This window comes from Arvicanthis niloticus, chromosome 6 (genome assembly GCF_011762505.2).
Source record: "Arvicanthis niloticus isolate mArvNil1 chromosome 6, mArvNil1.pat.X, whole genome shotgun sequence".
Lineage (NCBI taxonomy): Eukaryota > Metazoa > Chordata > Mammalia > Rodentia > Muridae > Arvicanthis > Arvicanthis niloticus.
The window spans coordinates 52,793,924-52,817,480 of NC_047663.1; the positions used below are offsets into that span (position 1 = coordinate 52,793,924).

General features: G+C 46.5%; 2 protein-coding genes across 9 annotated transcripts in view; one reads left to right on the forward strand and one right to left on the reverse strand.

Moving 5' to 3' along the window:
* Window positions 1-63: 63 nt before the first annotated feature.
* On the reverse strand, window positions 64-19,709 carry Ctc1 (CST telomere replication complex component 1). 2 transcript variants are annotated; one of them, XM_034505187.2, is made up of 23 exons: window positions 19,550-19,709; window positions 15,466-15,629; window positions 13,914-14,151; window positions 13,605-13,816; window positions 12,315-12,459; window positions 10,372-10,650; window positions 10,145-10,273; window positions 9,255-9,487; window positions 8,948-9,125; window positions 8,666-8,866; window positions 6,883-7,009; window positions 6,048-6,162; window positions 5,609-5,924; window positions 5,442-5,531; window positions 5,014-5,204; window positions 3,181-3,269; window positions 2,911-3,085; window positions 2,401-2,478; window positions 1,547-1,691; window positions 1,385-1,449; window positions 859-1,024; window positions 639-765; window positions 64-503 (listed from the first exon to the last, which is right to left on the reverse strand). In XM_034505187.2, the coding sequence occupies exons 1-23, from the start codon at window positions 19,580-19,582 to the stop codon at window positions 364-366; spliced, it is 3,636 nt and encodes a 1,211-aa protein (XP_034361078.1). In that variant the 5' UTR covers window positions 19,583-19,709; the 3' UTR covers window positions 64-363. The 2 variants fall into 2 exon arrangements, with proteins under 2 accessions (XP_034361078.1, XP_034361077.1); XM_034505186.2 differs by having other exon boundaries at window positions 5,014-5,207.
* Window positions 19,710-22,923: 3,214 nt separating this feature from the next.
* Pfas (phosphoribosylformylglycinamidine synthase) overlaps window positions 22,924-23,557 on the forward strand; it is a 29,012-nt gene continuing 28,378 nt past the window's right edge. For 4 of the 7 annotated variants that reach the window (XR_013111251.1, XM_076936553.1, XM_034505154.2 and 1 more), the window contains exon 1: window positions 22,924-22,974. The gene's annotated coding sequence lies outside the window, so the exon portion shown is untranslated. Of the gene's footprint in view, window positions 22,980-23,027; window positions 23,047-23,557 lie in introns of those variants that run through there. The other 3 variants (XM_076936556.1, XM_076936555.1, XM_076936554.1) reach the window with 3 other exon arrangements.

The window sequence follows — 23,557 nt, forward strand, 5'->3', positions numbered from 1 at the left end:
AATGAAAGGCCAGCCACTCGGAAGTGAGTCTAGGTATGGCACCTCAGAGATGAACACAGGCCAGAAAGTCCTCAGAGAGGTTTATTGTAGCCCAAATGGCCTATCATAACACAGTCGTAAGGGGAAGGGCTTTGTTCTGCCTTCTACCACGAGGCAGAACCCAAGAAGTCAGGTGAGTGTAGAACATCCGAGTGTAGGTACTCTAACCCAACTGGAGAAAACACCGTTATGCTGTGATCTGCCGTTTTCATAGTGTCTCCAAGGCATGCTGACACCAGAATAACTAGAAATCACAGTGGGGCAGGAGTTCCTGACTCCAGCGTCTGGGGTCCTGGAAGCTCTGAGCCACCTTAGGCAGTGCCATCAAGAGGAAGCAGCAGAAGCTTGTGGGAGGGTGGGGAGCTCTGGCGCCTGGAGAGAAAGGCAGACCAGTCGGAGCCTGGGATTCACTCTGGTCAGCAGAGGGAGCTCTCCACACTGGAACTGCTGCAGCCGGGAAGGTTCTGAGACAGCAAGAGCAAACAAACATCGTGTGTGACCGGTTTAGTTCCTATCCGCCATTTTCCTTCCCAGCCTAGAAAGCCCCCGTCCAGCCCCCATCCACACGCCTTTTTAGGACCTGTCCACCTTGTCCATACCTAGTGGGGTAATATCGGTGGATCTCCTTTCAAGTGCAAAAGAAAGCTTAATGGGTCGGAGAACAAAGGGGCTGGTACACAGTGTCCGGAGGAGCAGGGTCAAGGGTTCTTGGGTTTTACTTGTAGACTAGAAAGGGAAACGCGGGATTAATTGGAACCCAAGTTTCTAACCACGTGCCAAACCCCCAAGAACATGACCATCTATCCGAGCACTTCTCACCTCTGTTTGGGCTCCCAGCCCTGTAAACTGCAAGGCCACTCTCCCTGGGCCCCTCGCATGCTCTAGGACCGAGGACCACTCACTAGGACTCAGCCCTAGTGCCGCTGCCACATGATGGTTCCTACAGATCACCGTGGCTTCTGCAGTGCCATCTTCTACCAGGAGCCTAAGGGGAAGGAGGCAAAAGTCCCTGAGCAAACCCACATGGACGGTCCCAGACCCAGAAGATCTCCTGATGCACAGTGCTTCCACTATGTATGTAGCTCACTGTATCTTCATTTAAAAAATGGAGTTAGGAGAATGAGATGGGGTCTTGCTATGTAGCCCAGTTGGCCTGATATCAATATGGAGTTCCTCAAACTCATGGCAACTCTCCTGACTCAACACCACCCTCTCTACTCAATGCTTGGATTACAGGTGTACCACCATAACATACTTACTCAAAAAAGCACTTAACAAAAATCACGCTACTGTAGACATCAGAAACTGTGTAACTAGGAAGTAGCCAGTATAATAAGTTGCCTACCTGATGTTGGCCTGGCTTACTGCCCTCTGAGATGGACAACTGGGGTCCTGACGACTACACTTCCCCTGGGATAAACAACAAAACACAGTTGGAGAAGTCCTCTTCCTCCAATGACAGCACTCTGGCAGTTCACAAGCAGCTCAGCCTGTCCTCTCCCAGTACCTGGGGGCAGATGCTGGTACAATGAGCACACACCCACAGGATCTGAAGGCTCAGGACACACACAATATGGCAAGAGATAGTGGCCTGGAAGGGGGGCCGGTCACCTTGGAGAAGTTCAGCCAGGTAGATGTGGGGCAGGGGAACACTAAGGAGAAAAAGAGCAGTGAGTCAAGCAGCAGACCAAGAAGCTGGGCATGGTGACACACCTATAACCCAGCACAAGCTTTAGGCTGCCATCAAAAACTGCAAGGTTACCCAGTCATGGAAGTTTTAATCTCAGCACTCAGGAGGTAAACTCAGATCTCTATGACTTCAAGACCAGCATGGTCTACATACTGAGTTCCAGGCCAGCTGAGGATACACATAGTGAAAGCATGTCTCAAAAAAAAAATAAAATAAAATAAAAGTGAAGGCTAGTAGGGCTGGAGAGATGGCTCAGCAATTAAGAGCACCGGCTGCTCTTCCAAAGGTCCTGAGTTCAATTCCCAAAGACCACATGGTGGCTCACAACCATCTGTAATGGGATCCGATGCCCTCTTCTGGTGTGTCTGAAGACAGCTAACATGTACTTGTATGTATAAAATAAATCTTTACAAGCACAGAAATGGGGATAGACATACATACAGAGAGAGAAGCCTCTTGGAAGAGCTTAGAACCTCAGGTTTTATAGGTAATGGGTACTGGGTAATTTTTTTTTTCTATTTGGAGCATATGAAATCCTTCTGACTCAAAAAAGTACTCCCTTGTGATTAGAGAAGACTACATCTGTGGTAAATGTTTCCAGGGCCAGGCACATGAGTAAAATATCAGTGTGTGAAACTGGGAAATGTAGACATCAGAGTCTCAACACCGACCTGGCTTTGGTCTCTTGGGGGAAGCTCAGGATCTGCACAGAAGTGGTTGACCGGAAACAACAATAAACAATGTTGGATCTGCATAGAGAAGAGGAGTGGGGATGAGGATATAGTAGTTAGGCTGGGGAAGGAGGCGAGACTGGGCTCATGCCTCCCCAGACTGGGCTAACTCTTCTACCCCAGGGGCACATCCACAGCTCTATTAAAGCAGAGAGAATGGCAGACAATAGACAGCAGACTAACAACCAAGTCGCAGCAAAGCTGAGCATAGTACTCCCAACATCTAGGGACAGAGGCAGTGGCAGGAGGAGGGCTGTAAGTTTGAGGCTAGCCTGAGCTACACAGGAAGTTGCAAAACAGCCAGGACTACACAGTGAGACCGTGTCCTAAAACAAAACAAAATAGTAAAGCAAAGCAAACATGTCCATGTGGCACAGTTATGTGGGGGGTGAGTATTCAAGAGGACATCAGTGAGCAAAGAAGGCGTGGCCAGGAGATAGAGGTCTTCACCTGGAAATCCTTTTCTCCAGCTGGCTAAAGAGGACTCGGGCTCCTGGAAGGAGTCCTATCTGGGGAGGCAAGTGTGGATCTTCGATATATATGTCCAAGTGAGGGGGATACTCACAGTCGGCCATCTCTAGAGCTACTGTGAGCTTCACGCCTGTTTTAATAGCCCCAGCATTCTCTACAGACAGAGGGAAGAGTGGCCAGTCATCAGCCGGGACCACGCGTTCTCAATCCTCCAGTTCATACCTTCTTCCCCAGAGGACAGCACATTACCAGGTTTTATCCGGCGAAAGGTCAGAGGTGGTTCACACAGTATCCGAGACAAAATCTCAGCAGAGAAAGACACCAAAGAATTGGGGGAGCTGAAAGAGAGAAATCCATGAGGAAACACACAAGTGAGAGATCAGCTCACAAGACAGAAGGAGCCATCTCCAGCTAGTCTATCATTTACAGTCTTCTGCTTCCTGAAGAAGCAGGGTTCTAGGAAACATTCATTTTAACTATAACTTCTTCTTCCTTCTCCTTCTTTTTCTAATCCTTTGAGACAACTGTCTGTAACTCCAGTTCCAGAGGATCTGGTACCCTCTTCTGGCTTCTCTGTGTGTGTGTGTGTGGGGGGAGGGGGGTTGTCTTGGTACACAGACAGATGCAGGTAAAAAACCTATACACAGAGAATAAAAGTTAAAGAAAAAGCCAATGTAGAGTGGGGGTTGGGTGGTGGTCCATGTCTGTAATCTAGCACCTTGTAGCATGTTCTTGCTACATGAAGGTCGAAGACTGGCTTCAAACCTTCAGCAATTCTCCTGCCTCAGGTCCCCAAAGAAAATGACTACAAGTATATACTACCTTAACTTCCTCCCTGATCTCTCTTCCTATTTTTTGAGACAGGGTTTCTCAGCATAGCCCTGGCTGTCCTGGAATGCTCTGTAGACCAGGCTGGTGTTAGATTTAGAGATCTGCCTGCCTCTGTCTCCTAAGTGCTGGGATTAAAGGTGTTTACCACCCTGCAAACTCCAGCCTACATCACTTCTAATAATAAATATCAGTCTCATAAAAATTAGACACAATCTTCCTTCTCTTGGTTATTTTTTAGACAAGATTTATCTTAAAACTAATGGTAGTTCTCCCCTCAGCTAGATGTGCTAGGATTATAGGCACAGACCACCACCCAACCCTGAGTCTACATTCCCTTTTTCTTTAACTTTTATTTTATGTGTATGAGTGTTTTCCCTGCATCTGTCTGTGCACCAAGACTCTCAGAAGCCAGAAGAGGGTGCCCAGTCCTCTGGAACTGGGGTTACAGACAATTTTGAGTGGCCGAGATGATAACCAGTTCTTACTTACAGAGCCATATTCCCTGTCCTCTAGAGTCACTTTTTTCCTTCCTCTTCTGTGACAGCGACTGACCATTTGGCCCTGGATTGCCTGAATTCCTTAGGTAGACTAGGCTAGCCTCAAACTCACAGAGATCTGCCTGACTCTGTCTTCCAAATGCTTGGATTAAACATGTATACCACCATGCCTGGCTTATATTCAGTTTTAGTAATAAAAAACAATCTCATAAAAATTACACACAATCCAGTAGAATTTTTCACACAGGAAACAGCTTTTCACTTGTTGTCTCTTATAAAACCTTCTATGAAATACCATACTGCTGTATTTACCCACTGACTATACCCACACTGAACTCAGGCCCTTCTCTACCTGCCATCTTCTTGTGTTTTCTTACGTTTCTGTTTCCTTTTATTGCTAAAGCTTTTCCTTAATTGTGAGAACATTTTCTCAGCTGGGTTGAGCAAAAAACACTCAATGGCATTTAGGAGGTAGAGGCAGGAATCAAAGGTCATCTTCAGCTACATAGCAACTTCAAGAGCAGCCAAAAGACGAGATCCTGCCTCAACAACAAAAGTGTAGTGGGAAGGGAGGAGGGCAGGAGACATGCCTTGTGACTATTCCCAAAGTGACAAGAAAGACTGAAAGAAAACCCCCCTCACACTGACATCACACTGATGAACTGTGTAGAGCACAGAACACACTGCTCACTCAGCCCAGCCAGCACAGAGCAGAGCATAACCAAAAGGACCAGAGGTAATGGACAACACTTACTTGTCACCAAGTAGGTGGGCCAGTGAGGATTCCGGAAGTGCTCTAGGGACCTCCACTGCATCAGGTATATCCTGAGAGTTCCCAAGTTCCAGGGTCCACTCCTCTTGGACAGTGAGGCAAGACACACAGTCAGACAATTCCAGAGGACGGTGAGAAGTGCCAGATGAATACTGTGTCTCGAACACTGCTGCCTGCTGGGAAACATGAAGACAATTGCCTCTGCATGTGCTAGGCCAGAAGGACATTCCCTAAGTCCTCTAGTGCTGACTTCTTCCTAGAGTCTGGTGAAGAAAGAGATCCCAACAGAGAAATGATTCTGTCCCCCTAAATTCTGCCTCTTCCAGGAGACCTAAAGGACTCAGCACTCACATGCCTACTCCAGACTCCAACCCAACCAGCTTTCTGATGTGCAAGAGGGAAGCACTCACTGACGGGTCAGGAGCCACGAGTCGGTAGACTTGGTTTGGGTACAAGAATGGAAACCATCGAACTGAAGAGCCAAGAAAGATGAGGAAGACCTATGAGGAAAGACAGCACAGCACTGAAGCACAGGGTACGGGAGGTCAGGCCCTAGGAGCCTGGAGTCCCAGCTTACCTTCTGATCCTTGTTCTCAACGGCCAGAGACTCAGGTGGGCTCCATTCAGAACCCTCCTTCTTCTGTGTGCCACAAAGCCAAGTTCCTGACACACGGAAACTCAGGATGGGCTTTGGAGGTTGTGAACTGTCCCCCGGATGGAGGCAAAAATTACGTTTCATGAGGGCTTCCTTGTGGGTCAGTAAAAACAGCCGGCTCTGTCCCACGTGGGGTCCCTCTGGGCAGGAGGAGGCTGTCTGAGATGGTTCTGAACCAAAGGTGGGTCTGGGCACAGGCAGGATCAGGGCATCAGCCAGGTAGAACTGGAGATAGACTCTGTTGGAAGAGGCAGATCTTTAGTGATAAAGCAACTGGGTGACTCAGATCCCGGATTCCCACACACCAGGTTCTTCCTTTCCCTCAGAGCCAGGAGAATAAGTACCACTCCAGAGAGCTGACCTGGCCTGCTTCTTCTGGATGAAGCTTGCCATGCCCATCTCCTCCCAGGAAGGGAAGTTGCTCCTGACTTCTCTCTCTATGACCAGCTGGAATTTCTCTACCCGCACCAGGCAGCCTAGATGAAGAAAGTTTTCTATCTTAGCAGGAAAAGAACTATGGGGAAAGGAGTGAAGCAGAACACTGGGCAGATCTGTGTCATCCCAGGCCACCGCTCTCTTCTGAAGTGAAGGTCCACACCTGATCATCTCAGCCCCTAGTCAACCACTCCAAGCAGAGACACTCCATATGCACGTGCAAGCCTGCCACTGGCTCTGGAGGCTAAAAGGCCTTCCTTGTTCTCTCCCCAAATCTGTAATGTGCCTTTTTTCTGAATCTAACAAATTTTCCTCTCTAGGGTTTCCCTTGTTGTTTCTGTTTGTTTGTTAAGACAGGGTCTCTCTATTATATTATATAGCTCTGGCTGTCCAGGAACTTACTATGTAAATCAAGCTGACTTTGAACTCACAGAGATCTATCTGCCTCTGTTAGGCTCACAATCCCTTATGAATCTCAACAACTCAAATAAAACCAGTGCTCTTCCAAACTATGAATGCAGGAAACAGGATGGTAAGTGTTTAGAAGCCATGTGGGACAGGAGAGGTGCATGCTGGGAGCTGTAGCTCCGGCTCCAGCTCCTCTCCTCCTCTCCTCTCCTCTCCTCTCAGCACTAGCCTTCACACTTCTCCACGCAGCTCATCAGCATCATAAGCACCCCCAGCAGACACTCCCTCTCCCAGCTCCCTGCACTGAGCTCCGCCTCCCACCACCATCATTTTTCCATCTCTCAACTTCGCACCTATGAGCTTCGGGTCAACGAGGGGCTGCGAGCTCTCAGCCAAAGGCACACAAGGCAGTGAACCTCTTAGATCCCGAAGCTGCAGACAACCTTTATGAGATGAAGCCACCAGGACCCCAAGTAAAACCTGCAGGAAATAAAGGTCAAGCTATTAAATATTTACTCAACAAACAGCAAGGACTGGGCATAAGTCCAGAGCTTGGAAGGCAGAGGCAGGACTGGTCTAAGTTTGAGGCTGTCTTGGTCTATATTATGAGTTCCAGGGTTCACAGAGAGAACCTGTCTCTAAAAATAAAAATAAACTCCACTGAGCATCTACCATGTGTCATGTGCTGTTTTAAAAGCAAGCACTCACACATCTAAGACTAAGAATTGAATTACACTCTTGAACATGGTAGTTCATACATACTTATAGTCCCAGTCATCAGAAAGCTGAGGCAGCAGAACCTCTGGGAGTTCGAGGCCAGCCTAGGCTATACAGCAAGACCGCCTCAGGTTAAAAAAAAAAAAAAAGGCAATACTGAGAACAAAGCAAAGCAAAACCCAACAGAATTCCATATTCCAAGCTACAGTTTTGGGTGCTTATTTTATTACATTTACTCGGGGGGCGGGGGGTGTCATTTCACTTTTGTGGCGGTCAAAGGACAACTTGAGGGAGTCAGCTCTCTTCTCTCACCATGCAGATTCTGGGGATCAAGCTCAGGTCACCAACTCTCATTGACTCTTTTTTTTTTTTCTTAATGGATGAGTTGTTCTGTCTGTATGTACACCTGTATTCCAGAAGAGGGCATCAGATCCCTTAATAGAGAGTTGTAGGGGCTGGAGAGATGGCTCAGTGGTTAAGAGCACTGGCTGTTCTTCAAAGGTCCTGAGTTCAATTCCCAGCAACCACATGGTGGCTCATAACCATCTGCAATGGGATCCAATGCCCCTCTCTGTTGAGTCTGAAGACACCTACAGTGTCTTCACTGTAGGTGTCTGTATAGATTTATTTATCTATAAATAAAATAATTCAAAGAAAGAGAGTTGTGAGCCACCATGTGGTATCTGGGAATTGAACTCAAGACCTTTGAATTGAACTTAGGACCTGCTGAAAGAGTAGCCAGTGCTCTTAACCACTGAGCCATCCCTCCAGGTCCACAAAGACCGACCCCCCCCCCCTTTCTGTTTTGTTCTGTTTGTTTGTTTCTGAAGCAGGGTCTCACGGTGTATCTCTAGCTAGCCTGCAACAGGCTAACCACCATGCCCAGCATGGCTTTAGTTGTTCCTGTTGTTTTAGACAGGGTCTATGTAATCCAGGCTGGCCTAACTCAAAGAGATCCATTCATCTCTCCCTCCTAAGTATCAGGATTAAGGCATGTATCACCACACTTGACCCAAGCTGCAATTTCTTTCATGCTTTCTAGTTGCTGTAAAAAGGACAAATAGGTGAGGAGCAAGAACAGATACAGCAGTCTAATTAGAAAGCCAGTTAGCTAGGCGGTGATGGCACATGCCTTTAAATCCTAGCACTTGGGAGGCAGAGAGGCAGGAGGATCTCTGTGAATTCATGGCTAGCCTGGTCCACAGAGTGAATTCCAGGGTGGTCAGGGCATGCACACAGCGAGATCCTGGAAGAACCACATGGCACTGTCTCAAACACTTGCACGCGCACGCACACACACTCACACAGCATAGTTAAATGACAAAAACAAAAAAATAACAACAAAAACACATGATCTGAACAAGTAGTAGGATGAAACTGGCAACAAGTAGTCCCCTGAACCTTCTAGAATTCCCTTACCTGGGCTGGCTGGAACATACTAGATGGCAGACAGAGCCAGGACCAGGCTAGGCGGCGATTCAGTTGGCAGCTGGTCAGGTAAGCGGCTTCTGGGAGAGGCAGCAGGGCCCTTGGGTCAAAGGTAGCCCAAGCCCTGTGCTGCCCTTCCTGTGCCAGGGCAAGTATAGTAGGGAAAGAGTAGGGAATCTGCAGTGGAGTGTACTGTGTGGGAAGAGAGAGACAATCACACTGTGTCCCTGTGCCCTGGTGTCCTCAGGCCAATCCTTCCCCACATAGGCATACTTTCTGAAGAGGGCAGTTATGTGGTTCTTCCAGGATCTCACTGTGTGCGTGCCGAACAGGGCTGCCAGGTGGAATAAGAACATCCCAGGAGGGAGCCAGGAGCTGCAGTCCCAAGCTGGGCTTCCCCGGAGAGGAGTGCTTCAGGAACTGGTGACATCTCAACACATGGGGACACAGCCTTGGCCAGGGAGAGAAACACAGACATTTCTCCAAGATCTCTCTCTTCCAGGATCCTGCTTCCCCTACAGAGAAAGTAACATCCTCCCACCCGTCTCTACCCCAGACCCTCAATCTCTGTCCTCCTCACTTGCAGACCAGCTCCTCCAGGGCCTTGGTAGCCCATAAGTATAAGGGAAGTCCTAACTGATATTTCCACACGAGTTGCTCATACAAGGAGGCTCCATAAACTTTGTAGGACGGCAAAGTCTCAGGCTTAAGACAAGAAAAGCCTTGAAGCCGAACAGTGCCATGGAGACAAAGTGCCAGTACAGGTTTTGTTGTTCCTCCACCCACTGCCTGGAGAAGATGAACATCTCGGAGCTGTAGGAAAACAGAAAAGCAGAGGTAAACAGAGTGTGTAGTACACACCTATAAATCCTAGCACTTGGGAGGCAGAGGCAGGAGGACTCTAAGATAAAGGGCCATCTTTGGCTAAACAGAGGCTTACGGCCAGTTTGAGCTACTGAGATCTAAAACAAAAAACTCATGCTGGTAACTGCAGCACTCCAGATCAGAGGCAGGGGGTTGTGAAGTTTAGGCTAGCTCAGTTTGCATAGCAAGTTTCAGATCAGCCAAGGCTTCACAGTGAGACCCTGTCTCAAAACAAACAAGACAAAAACTACCTAAGGGCTGGAGAGATGGCTCAGCAGTTAGAGGACAAGCACTGCTCTTGCAGAGGACCCAAGTTCAATTCCTAGTGCTATGGGTGGCTCACAGCAACTAAACTTAGAAATCTAACGCTGTCTCAATCAAAACAAGACAAAACAAAATAAAATTAAACAAAAAACTAAACAGGGGCAGAGGCAAGGCCGCAGCTTAACCCCTGCAGAGATGGCTGTTTCTCCACCCTACGTTCCAAATTCATGTCCCCCAGTGTCACCTATCTCATTTTCTATCAAAACTCATTCTCTCTGAGGTCACCCACTATTTACCATGAACTGAGGGTCTTCTCATCTCCAAGTCTGATATCTGACATACCTCCAGACAGACCCCTGGTCGAATAACCCGCCTGAGGCCATGAATCTTCTGGTATGCGAGGCAGAGAATCAGCTGCCCATCTAGAATGTAGAGGCTGGCGGACTCATTCAACACGTCAGTGACTGTTCCCTGCACAGGAGACAAAGGTCCGCTGACCGCTGTTTCCTCCTCCTTTGGAGGCTCACACTGCAGGTGTCACAACCTCTGGATCAGTACCTTTCACTCACCAAATAATGTAAGACTTTGGAACCGCGGACAAGCCCTTCTTGCCCTCTGCCGTCTCTGGAGCTGGTGGGCTGGGGCAGCGGTTTAAGGTCAGCTTCCGAGAACTCTATGTCCAGCTCCAGCTCTTGCACATAACCTGGTCTCAGTGGCATCAGAGTTGAAGAGGGAATGGTTGTCCAAACACAGGAACGGTGAACCCGGGTCTTGGTTACTCGCAATTTTGTCAGCACATAGGCCCTGCCAGGCCGGAGGACTCGGTGCCACACCATCTGAGCAGGAATCTGGCTTAGGCAGAGGGAGGTGACAGTATACATGAGACTCCTGCCCCACCCATAATGCTGCCCATCTGCCCAAGGCCCTTCCCACAACAATCTGACTCCAAAGAACCCATGACTTTCTTTTTATTCTTTGTCTCTGCTTGTTTGGTTGGCTTTTTTGTTATTGTTTTGTTTTGTTCTGTTTCAGACAAGGTCTCATATAACCCTGACTGGCTTTAAAACTTACTATGTAGTCAAGACTACTATTGAACTTAGTATTATAAGCCAAAGAACTTTAAGGATCTCTCCACATTAACGGGAAATGCCACATATTTCATAAGCCTTTCATAAAGATACAAACCATCCCCGAAGATTCCTTCAAAATGATAAATATCCCATCAAGGAAATCATGTTCCATACGTTCTCTCTCACCCCAGAACACACAAGCCAACCATTTATTTCATTAGTATGAGCTGAGTACAGGACTCCAGTACTGAGACGGACGTTAAGTAACAGGTTATTCACTCCTCTTTAACATGTTTCAGATCATGGAAAGACCAAAACCTAAACAGTAATACAGAGACACATGTGATCATGCATCAAAAACAATACACATTTTCTTTCTTTTCTTTTTGTGGGTTTTGGGTTGTTTGGTTTTGTTTTGTGGGGAGGGGTTTTTTTGTTTTGTGTGTTTTTTTTTTTTTTTTTTTGGTTTTTGGTTTTCCTGTGTAGCCCCAGCTGTCCTGGAACTCATTCTGTAGATTAGGCTAGTCTCCACCTGCCTCTACCTCTGCCTCCTGAGTGCTGGGATTGAAAGTGTGTGCTACTACCCCCCGCCCCAGAACCTCTGTCTTTCATAGCTGTTTTACACGCGTGCACATCTATGTACCACTTGCATGCAGTGCTCAAGCTGGATCCTTTGGAACTGCAATTATAAATACTTGTGAGGTGTCATGTGGCTTCTGGGAACCAAACCTAGGTCCTTTAGAAGAGAAAAGCTACCACCTCTCTTCTCTCCTCTTCACTTCTCTTTCTCTCCCTCCCTCCTTTTCTCCTTTCTTCTTCCTCCTCCTTCTCTTCCTCCTCCTTCTTCTTCCCCCCCTCTCTCAGACAAGGTCTCACTATGTAGCCTTGGCTGGTCTGGAACTTGCTCCATACATCAGGTTGCCCTTTACTCACAGTGATCTGTCTACCTCTCTGCCTCCCAAGCGTAAGGATCAAAAGCATGAGCCACCTCCCCAGCATCCATCTTTCCAGCATATGTGTGCAGATACCCTATGCCCACTCATGTGGCTGTCAAAAACAATCCCAGGTATCATTTCCCAGGAAGGTCTCTTGCCGGCCCACAAGCTCCAGGGCTCTGCTGCCTTCCATTTCACTATCACTGAAGTTACAGGCCATGCTACTGAGCCCAGCTTTTCCCTTGAGGATCAGAGCCAGGCTCTCATGTGTGCAGGGTAAGGGCTGTACTAACTAAGCCATCTCCTCAGCTTTGTCCTTTCTCTCATCACCCTCTCTGTGTGCCTTTAGATTGCTTCCTTCTCCACAGTCTCTGCTTCCATACTTTATATATTAATCCAGATACTACACATAAGAAACTTGAAATCTGTCCTTCCGTGTCTGGCTTACCTTTCCCTGTGTTTTTTCCCTCTCTACTCCCATATGCCCAACTTTACCCTGGTCCTCACCTGTACAATGATGGACACCTGGCTGCCGGCTTGGGCTAATTCACCAAGTGTCATGATGAAGTACCTCTTATTCTGAGTTATCAGCAGGGCACTCAGATGGACCAGTTTTCCAGCGATATTTAGCTCCTCTATTTTGCATTTCTTTCTAAGAAAAGAAGAAAAAAGACATTTTGATTTCTCTCCTTTTCCACAAGTCTTCCCTTCCACTGTAAAGAACAATCTTGTAGCAATGTAAAATATCCATAATTCCAAGCTATTATCTAAAAAATGGTCCAACCCTTCTTGCCCTCACACAGGGTATATGTCCTTGGCAGTCAAAGGCAGCTGTGATAGGAAAGGTGCTTTCTGCCAAGGATGAGGACTGGATCTGCTCCTGGAAACCATCCTCTCTGGCCTGTGTGTGTCTGTGTGCTAAGATGGGATGCTCATAAGCATACACACACACACACACAAAGAATCCTCTCGGGGACCAGGGAGAGGCTTGTCTGACCTCTATACACAGCTCTATTGCTAGAGCGCCTTCTAAAAAGCCAGTGTGGTACATAACCCTGTGGTAGGCGATAGGACGCGTGGACGAGAGGAATGACACTTAAGGTTGGTCAACACATGCATGTATCATGCATGTACACACATATATTCAAAAAGAATTTGGTGGGTTTGTTTCTTTTAAAAAAATTTATCAAACTAGGCATTGTGGCGCATGTCTTTAATCCTAGCACTTGAAAGGCAAAGGCAGGTGAACCTCTGAGTTTAATGCCAGCCTGGTCTACAGAGTGAGCTCCAGGACAGCCAGAGCTACACAGAGAAACCATATCTTGGAAAAAAAATTCTTATTTTATGTGTATGAATGCTTCCCTTGGATGTATGTCTGTGTGCCAAGTGTGTGCCTGGTGCCCAGGGAAGCTAAAAAAGGGTGTTGGATCCCCTGGAACTAGAGATATAGATGGTTGTAAACTACTATGAAGGTGCCAGGAATCAAACCCAGGTCCTCTGGAAGAGCAGACAGTGTGCTTAACCATTGAGCCATCTCTCCAACCTATTTTTTCCATCTTTTGAGCAAGACTGTAGCAGACTAACCTGGAACTCACTATGTAGGCTACACAGCCTGCCTGCTTCAGTGTCCTGAATGCTGGGATTATAGAGGGATTACAACTTCCTTGACACTCACACCCCACTGCTCCCTTGTTCCATCTACCATCTATATTACTATCAAAATGTTTTCCTCCACGGAAAGTACCATTATCCTCCAAATCTCGCAGCGTTCCTTCCCTTCCTAGAGTGGAAAATTACCTGTATCTGAGCAGGTAGGACGCCTTTTCTGGGTAGAGGACAGGGATAGGCATGAGGGGGCCAGGATTGACAGTCAAAGGAAATACGGGCACAGGTGTACCCCACAGCTCCAAGTGCCCTTCCCCCAAAGAATTCCTCTTGGCAGAAGGGAGGTAACTCCAACTGGGGAACAGGAAGAGATGGCCCAACCAAGAAAGGTCTAGATCTATAAGCTGGAAAAGAAGATCAAAGCCACAAATTAGCCAGGACCTTAGCACCTGACCTACTGTTCCTGCTCATACCAGAGGCAGCTGGTCCCGTTCTACTCACCTCACAGTCCAAGGTTCCAGTGTTATCTCTCACGTACAGGCTTCCACTCCTACACTCTTGTTCCAAATCTTCCAATAGGTCCACTAGTGTCCCTAAAAGTAACAGCTGCTCCCGGGGCAGCACACTGCCCCCTGGCCCAGCTCCTCGGGTCCAAGCCTGGTAAGCATTACCACTCCAGGACAGGTGGCTGCAGCACGGGAGATGCTGATGGGTCTTCAGAGTCTGTACCGAGACAAAGCTGAAAAGTGAAGGAAGTCATTCTCCAAGTCAGTTACGTCTGAGAAAAGACCCTCAACCTTGACAGAGCACCAAGCACCTAGAGAGGCGCTGAAGGAGAGCATGGACTAAGAGATGTCTGCCTATGAAATAAAGGATGGGGTCTGGATCTCAAGGTTGGCAACGTCTCTGAGGGAAACAAGAAGAAAGTCTGTGATGAATATCTCTACAAGAGACCAAGAGACATGAAGCAGACTGCAGGAGCAGTCTGAGGAAACAACTGTGCATGGAGAACACTAAAGGCTCCACCCACAGGGGCTAAAGCAACGGCTCTAACGTTAAGAGCACAGTCTGCAGCCAGGCGGTGGGTGCACACCTGGAACCCCCAGCACCTGGGAGGCAGACTGACCACCGAGTTCAGGCTAGCTAGGACAGCCAAAACTACGCAGAGAAACCCAAACCCTGTCTCAAAAAAAACAAAATAAAGCAAACAAACAAAAGAGCATTGTTTACTCTTCCAGAAGACCAAGGTTTGATTCCCAGCAGCCACAGTGGCACACAAGTGTCTGTAACAGAACCTGAAGGATCTGATGCCGCTTCTGGCCTCCGACATCTCTAGGCACACATGTGGCACACAGACAGATGTGCAGGCAAAATACTCATATACATAAAATAAATTTAATTTAATATTTAAAAAAAATAGCAATATGCAGTTATATGAATAAACTGGTAAGATTTCACTGAGAACAATATGCATATAGATACTGAGATTGAAGGGACCAGCATTTCCCTTCAGGCTGGTGATTACTTTTGAAGTGATAGAGGAGGATCATTAGAACAGATATCAGGAGACCTCACTAACTCTTTTTCTTCATATCTTACAATAAAGAACAAAGCAAATTGGATAAAGCACTAAGAGTCAGCTGGGCGGTGGTGGCGCACGCCTGTAATCCCAGCACTTGGGAGGCAGAGGCAGGTGGATTTCTGAGTTCGAGGCCAGCCTGGTCTACAGAGTGAGTTCCAGGTCAGCCAGGGCTACACAGAGAAACCCTGTCTCGAAAAACCAAAAAAAAAAAAAGCAAAGCACTAAGAGCCTTAAGGCAGGCAGCAAGGACAAGGCTATATTGAGTACTGCCTGTACAGGTCACATCAGCGAAGTCACTTTCTTCCTCTCTCCTCTCCTTCTCTATAAACAAGTTAGGGAAACTTTACGAAAGAAGCTGAATGGATAGGAAGGTTCTGTAGAAAAGGGTGTGGTGAGTCCACCTTCTCCAGTCATCCTTCCTTTCTTTCCAACCCTAAAGTCAGCCCCCCACCAAGCCCCACCTTGCCCTACCTGTAGCTCAGGGGCAGTGTAAAATCCTGGTTCTCCCCCTGGGACAGCCATGTCTCCTTCACACAATCAATCACTGCTTGAGTCAACTGTTTATTTGGCTCCTGGTCAGCTGGACAAAGGGTCTCTTGGATGAAGGTCTGGGCAGCCTCGAGCCAGGCTTGCTCCTGAGGAAAATGAAACTAGTTAAAAAATCTTCACAATATCCTGCCCACCAAAGGATTTTCAATTAGCAATAATAGCGCCTCTGAAAACCCTCACTTGGCTATGATACTGCCACTGTGCAAAGCTGGAGGATTTTCAGAGGATAAAAGAACAGACACAATAAATCAATTAATCCAGACAATCAAAGGATGAATGTTTTGAACCCAAACAAGTTTTAAAAGTTAGTGCAAAACTAGAGACAAGGGCTTGCCACAGTGCGTCCAGCCAAAGTTAAACAAGTGGCCACTTAGCTTAATCTTGCCTCCTCTGACAAACCTGTACTGATTCTTAAAATGTTCACTTGAAAATCAGACTCCTGGGGGCTGGAGTGATGGCTCAGCAATTAAGTCTTTGTTTGTTTGTTTGTTTTGTTTTGTTTTTCGAGACAGGGTTTCTCTGTGTAGCCCTGGCTGTCCTGGAACTCACTCTGTAGACCAGGCTGGCCTCGAACTCAGATCCAACACTGCCCAGCGCAATTAAGTCTTCTAGAAGACCAAATTTCAATTCCCAGTACCCACATGGTAGCTCACAACTATTTGTTATTTCAGATCCAGGTGATCTAACACCCCTGCATACATGTGGTAGGCTTTGCATGCACAGGGTACACAAACATACATGCAGGGAAAACATCCATAACACATTTTTTAAAAAGAAAAGAAAAAAAAAATACAGAGAGATTCTCCTGTCAGCCTTTCTCTGGCCATCCCAGGTCAACAGCCAATCTGACCTTGGAGCTTCCACAGTACCTCACACACATGGCTAATCTATTATACAGCACTGGCCCCAGGGTTACGGTTATCTCATCTTACATTGAGTCTGGTTCTAAGTCAGAAAGCTGAAAAGTAAAAATGGGAGAATTGCTTTCAAAAATCCACACTTCTGGGGCTGGAGGGGTGGCTCAGTGGTTAACAGCACTGGCTGCTCTTCCAGAGATCCTGAGATCAATCCCCAGCAACCACATGGCAGCTGATAACCATCTATAATGAGATCTAGTGCCCTCTTCTGCCCTATAGGCATACACGTAAGCAATAATAAATAAATCTTTAAACACACACCCCTTTAATCCCAGCACTCAGGGGCAGAGGCGGCAGATCTCTGAGTTCTAGGACAGCCTGGTCAGAGCAAGTTTCAGGACAGCCAGAGCTACACAGAGAAACTGACTTGGAAAAAAAAATCCTTTAAAAATTGTTTTAAGGGGAGATCCAGGGCAGGGTGTGAAGCAAAGCGATGGCTCAAGAGTTAAGAACACTGACTTCCAGAGGTTCTGGGTTCAATTCCCAGCAGCCACACTGTGGCTCACAACCATCTATAATGGGATCTGATGCTCTTTTCTGGTGTGTATGAAGACAGCAACAGTGTACGCATAAATAAAATAATAAATCCTAAAAAAAAAATTGGACATAGTATGTGATGATTCAACATTGAGAAGACTGGTTCTGGAGGATCTTGAGTGTGGTGCCAGCAAGAGACACAATTCTGTCTCAAAAGGAAACAACAAAGGTTGGGGGGTTGGGGGCGGGAGACAACAAAAACCACAGTACAAGGAGAGACTGCAGTGGTGAAGGGCACTTGTTGGTTTGTTTGTTTTTGTTTTTGTTTTTGTTTTTTTTTGGTTTTTCAAGACAGGGTTTCTCTGTGTAGCCCTGGCTGTCCTGGAACTCATTCTATAGACCAGGCTGGTCCCAAGTGCTGGGATTAAAGGAGTGCACCACCACTGCCCAGCGCACCTGTTCTTTCAGAGGACCCAGATTCAAGTTCCAGCACCACATCCACACAGATCACAAACATCTATAACTCTAGTTCCAGGATATCTAATGCACTTTTGACCTTTACAAGCTGCAGGCACACATATGGTGCACATACACATGCAGACAAAAGACACAGATAAAATAAATCTTTTTTTTTAAAGGCGGTGCGCATATGATTTTAGAAACTGTGACAGCATGTACAAGACCTGCACAATGTCAAGCCAGAAAAAACTCCAGCAAAGAGAAGGGGACGTGCACACAAAGACCCACGCTTAGCCAAGAAGCTATCTGCAGGCGAATTGTGTTGGGAAAAGGAAAATGAGTTTTCTCCAGTAGAATGAAGATATATCACAGACTCCAAGGCTGGCCCTGTGCTCCGAATTGGTTGGACAACATAAAACACTCTGAGCTTCTAGATTTCCCACCCCCCCCCTTTTTTTTTTTTACTTTTGGCTTTTCTGGTTTAGATTTGTGTCTTTATTTCTGAGAGAGAATATGAAGTAGAGTGGGTAGGATCTAGGAGTTGGTGGAGGGGAAAGAATAAGATCAAAATACACTGCAAAAAAAAAAAAAATTAAGCCTCTAAAAAGAAAAAAAAACCCCACATCACTGATCGTAATATGTGAGTATGTCTAATAGAACACAAGAAAGGACACTGGCAAAGGGTCAAAGGGTAATTTATGGATGTTTGGCCTGTGTACATGCTGGTGCCCATCCCAACTCCTAAAACTGGAGTTAAGGATGGGTGTGGACCAGTGGGTGGGAACTGAAGCTGGGTCCTCTGAAAGAATAGCCAGTGCTCTTAACCCCAAGCCATCTCACCAACAGCACCCCCACCTCTTTTTGAGATAAAGTCTTCCTTATGTAACCCTGGTTAGCCTATAACCCAATACACAAGCCAAACTGTCCTTGAATTCACAGCTCCCCGTCTCTACCTCCTAAGTGCCAGCAGGACTATAAGTATGTACATACCATCATGACTGTATTAAGAGTATAATTTTTAATCATTCCATTTTTTAGGCAAGTATATGCACTGAGTCCCTACAAACTAAATACATACAAGATATAATCATTCTCTCTCCTGCGATCTGGTTCTATCACTCTGCCCAGTACAACACATATGTCCTCTATACAAACACTCCAGCATTAAAGCTATGTTCACTGAGCAGACAGCTAGCTTGAATTCTTGACTACTCCTTAACTAGCTCCTTGTCTTTACAATATCCACTCCTCTAGATTCTAAAGTCTTACTCTTTTTAGTTGGTTTGTTCTTCGCGACAGGGCTTCTCTACATAGCCCCGGCTGTCATGGAACTCATTATGTAGACTGGCCTCGAACTCACAAGAGATCTGTCTGCCTCTGCCTCTGCCTCTGAGTGCTGGGATTAAAGGTGTAAACCTTTTCTCTTCTTTACCTCTGGTACCCCAACACTGCTGCCGTGGATGAAGCCATCATAGCCTCTGCTTTCAACCAGAAGTCTTTCAGCTCAACCGTCCACAGTACACTTCAGTAAACTAAAACCCAAATCTCATCCAATCACTTTGTCCAAAAAGGGACAAGTGCGAGGCAGGCGTAGTTACTTGTAGAGGCTAGCCTAGTGAATTACATAGCAAGCACCAGGTTTATGTGATGTTAACGTGACGCTGTCTTAAAAAGACCACTAACAACTACCAAAAAAGTTGTTGCTTGGCAAGTCAAGATAGTTCTTTACTCCTTCTGAACCCTCCGCCTTCACCCAACGGAATTTAGTTTTTCAAACGATATTTGCTCTAATTTTTGCTTGACAACATGGCTCTGCTGTTTAGTACCGTTTTCTGATGCTTTCCCGATTAGCTAACGGGGGTACGCATCCAAGGACTGGGGCGTTTCTCTTTTCCCAATCCAGCTAAATCAGAGGGCCCCCCGTAACCACAACAACCAGCAGAGCTAATCTCCCACAGAGCGTAAACCTTCGACAGTGGGCGGAGACGTATTCCAGGCTGGGTCGGCCCTTGAAACAAAGGGCCGGAAAGGCCGCCGCTCCCCAGGCCGAGACCACAGACAATGGATGGAAGGAGTACAGAAAGGAAAGAAATCTAGGACAAGAGGGAGAAACAAAGCAAAAGACCCACGAGAATCACACAAACAGCACTCACGGAGGTAGGCGGTTGTGCTCGGCAAGCAGCCATGATGAGCCAAACCCCTACCCTGAAGAACGCGCGAACTCCGGGCGCAAGTGCTCACGGGAGGGAGCCTGTGACGTCAGGGAGCAGCACTGGCTCCTCCCCCAGCATCCACCAGCGGCCTGCCCCACTAAGGACCTTTTGCCTTGACCTTGCCACAAGGAGCACACTGGCCTTAAATTTGCAGCGACCCTTCCGCTTCTGCCTCCTAACAGCGGAAATTACAGATGTGCGTCACCAGATCTGGCCTGTTTCCCTTCTTTAGTGACGGCGCGGCCGGATCCTAGTGTTTCACGTGGAATGGGGTGGAGTGGGGCGGGGCGGGAGACCGCTGGAACGCACAGTCACTTGGCTCATAACACCTAAAATTTTCAGTCTCCCTAATCTTGCCAAGCAGAGATGTGCAATTTAAAAGTAGCCACAGGCTGGATGGGGTGGCGCATGTGCCTTTAATCCCAGCAATCCGGGTGCAGAGACAGGGAGATCTCTGAGTTTGAGTTCCAGCCTAACCTGCTCTACATAATGAGTTTCAGGCCAGCCAGAACTACGAAGTGAGGGCCAAAAAAGGCAGTCACGGGACACCATTCACATACGTGAATGTGACTTAAGTCACTGTGTTAATGTCACTTAAGTCATATGTGTTGTGGACTTAAGTCACTGGTTCATCTTTCTCTTACCTGTCGGCTCCAATTCAAGAGTCTTTTTCTATTTATTTTTTATTCTAATATCTAGAACTGTACTTACTGCTAAAGAACTTGGTGGACATGTGGCTCAACTAATGAAAGCTTTGCTTTTCCTAATTCAGTCTGTCAGGCAGTCACCAGCTCAGTACTGGTGGAGTAAACAGAATTCATCCACGTGCCAGGCACTGTTTTAGGATCTGGGTATATTCACTGAAGAAAACAAAAATCCCTACCTTGTTCTAAGACAAGGAGATTGATAGGGGGAAACAGGCAAAATATATACAATAGAAAGAAAGAAAGAAAGAAAGAAAGAAAGAAAGAAAGAAAGAAAGAAAGAAAGAGAGAGAGAGAAAGAAAGAAAGAGCAAAGCCAGGAGCTTGTCTGACACATGGTACACATACATCCATGCGAGCAAAACACTCAAATACATAAAAAGAAAGAACAAAAAGTGTGGTGGTGCTGTAATCACAGCATTCAGGAGGCAAGAGAATTTTTGTGAGTTTAAAGCAGCCTGGGTTATATTTTTTAAAAAAAAGTATTAAAGCTGTAAATTACTGTAATCCTTTATTCGACTTCACTTTTGATGCAAACAATTCTTTATTTCATGAACTATGCACTATGGTGATGAATGAGAAGTTGGGGCAAAAACCCCAACCCAAGTGGCCATGTCTTAATTAAAAAGATTTTGTAGCATAGGAGAGTCTGTTGTTTAAGGGATTTTATTACTTTCTTTTAAGGTATTCTTCAAGCAGGCCTGTTAATCCTGACATTCAAATTAACTAAAGAAAGGAAAGACTCAGGAGCTTCATACGGAAGATAAAAAGAAAACCATAAATAAAATCCAGTGTCAACTTAAAAACAAAATGGAGCTAGTCAATAATTAGCATTGCCTTCAATAACTGAAAGGTCCGGGACTCCCCAGAAAGGAGGTCCACTTAAGTCACAGGATAACACGCACCCAAAGGACACACGAGAGACTGTCTTGCTGTAAAGCACATGAGGTGGTTTATTAAATCAGAGCTCTGGGCCAGGCCATATCCCCATATCTCACATAGGGGATAGAGGGACTGACCTCGTGGCTCAGTGGTCTAGCGCTTATATATGGGCGGGGTGGGGAAAAAGCGAACTTTCGCGCTGGTGCACAGGATTGGTTGTTTTACTTTTTTTTTTTCTTTTTTTTTTTTTTGAACACTAGTAGGCCATACCATGGGGGTAGGGTGTAGTTGCTCTCTTGGCCAGTCAGTTTCTGGGATGTTCTTAACAGGCCTTTGTCCTGTAACTCCCCCTCCTCTGTAACTAATTAGATGGACCCAAACATGCTGGCAGGTGCTTTCTGCCCAAGGTCTAAGGCGAAAAAAATTACACATATTTCATAAAATGACCTTTATAATTTTTCACTCTACATAAGAACCCTGTCAGTGTTTTTTGTTTGTTTGTTTTATTTCTTTGTTTTTGGTTTCTGTTGTTTTTGTTGTTTTGAGAGAAGTATTGTGTTCTATAGCACATTATTGGATTTGTTTGTTTGTTTTCCAGACAGGGTTTCTCTGTGTAGTCCTGGCTCTCCTGGAACTCACTCTGTAGACCAGGCTGGCCTCGAACTCAGAAATCCACCTGCCTCTGCCTCCCAAGTGCTGGGATTAAAGGCGTGCGCCACCACCGCCTGGCACATTATTGGATCTTGAATTTGCTATTTGGTCAAGGGTGACCTGAAACTCCTGAACCTCATGTCTCTTCTGAGGAGATTATAGGCTTGTATCACAGGCTTATAAAAGAAATGTTTGGAGCCAGTGTGGTGGTATGCGCCTGTAGCTTCAGCCACCTAGAAGGATTACTTCAAGCACAGCTCGAACAATACAGTGAACGGATCTATCTAAGAATGAGAGCCAGAAATGATGCTGTAGCTCCACAATCAGCACTGGGGAGGTGGAGTTAGGGAGGTCAGGGGTTCGAGGTCAGTCTGGAATCAGCACTGGGGACGTGAAGATAGAAGGTCAGGGGTCCAAGGTCAGTCTGGGTTACAAGATACCCTGTGACACACAAAACAAACCACAGAAAAAACATGGAACTTCAACTAAATGTTTCATCCCAACTATTTCTCATGTTATGTCAGAGATGCATATTTTTTTCTATTTTCTCCAAAGCAGGAAATCCCCCCAATATTAAAGCCTCTCTTACAACCGTACCAGCCTCCTTTATTAAAACACCTATCAAAATTTAACCATTCCTTTTGCTTTCAGCATTTCCCTGTCACTGGTAGGACCCCTTTGTTTATCTTACCTATGACTGTTAGGGTCTGGGAACTGCTGCACAAACCACTCAGACCCCATCTCAGTTAAATAGAGCTGGTTTATTGAACCAAGATGGATTGATCAAACTCGGAGCTGTAAAACTACAACCTTGACCGTTTTTTCAGAGCCTGCTTTGTAGGGGGAGGAGCTGATACATAGAATTGGTTCCCTAATTGGTTCTTGATTTGGTCAATAAAGGCAGAAGCCTGGAGCTGGAGAGATGGCTCAGTGGTAAAGAACACTGACGGCTCTTCCAGAGGACCAGAGCCATATGGTGGTTCACAACCATCTGCTGCCCTCTTCTGGTCGCTTTAAATAAACCTAAAAAAAAAAAAAATCAGAAGCCAATTGCGAAGGGTAAAGACATCCGGGTCCCAGGAGGAGGAGGAGGAGCTTACAGGAGACAGAGAAAGGACGCAACAACAACGTAAGGTCTTGTGGAAGCGATAACTGGCGGCCTCTGCCACTGGCGGATGGCTGATATAGGCTAGCAGATAAGGTTAGGGCAGGAGATTCTTTGCCCACCAATTGTTATCTGGCCAGTTCTAAGATAATAAAATAGTCAACGTTTCTCTTTGGAGCAAAGCTGGGCAGAGAAAGAGGGAAACCAGTGCGGTACCTGGCAGTTTTGTGGAGCTAAGCTGGGAGTGGGTGGGGGTAGAGATCACAGCTTCCGGGGAGGGCATCAGCGCTGAATCATGAGTAGAACTGGCGATAGCCAGGAGCGCGAGCTTTCTGGAAGGTCTGTTTTCTAAAGTTACACTCAACAGCTTCTATGCGCAAAAAACCACAGTGAGCTCATAAGCGGGTGCAGGGTGAGTTGCAGGGTAGCCAGCCTTTTCCCAAGCTTTTATTAAAAGTCATTTAGACACAACAGTTCAGGCTGACCTCTATTTTCATGGATCCTGAGTAAAGGCTATAGTTGGGGAATTTCCAATAGTAATAATAATAATAAGCCTCAAGGCTGGAGAGATGGCTCAGTGGTTAAGAGCACTGAAGGCTACAGTTGG

What these genes read in the sequence shown, in the direction of transcription:
- Ctc1 (XM_034505186.2), bottom strand. Translation starts at nt 19,582, where the DNA reads ATGGCTGCTTGCCGAGCACAACCGCCTACCTCC. An exon ending in GAGCACAACCGCCTACCTCC is followed by an intron (nt 15,630 to 19,549) that starts GTGAGTGCTGTT and finishes CATTTTCCTCAG; the next exon opens with GAGCAAGCCTGGCTCGAGGC. An exon ending in CGTTGACCCGAAGCTCATAG is followed by an intron (nt 6,163 to 6,882) that starts GTGCGAAGTTGA and finishes TTCTTCATCTAG; the next exon opens with GCTGCCTGGTGCGGGTAGAG.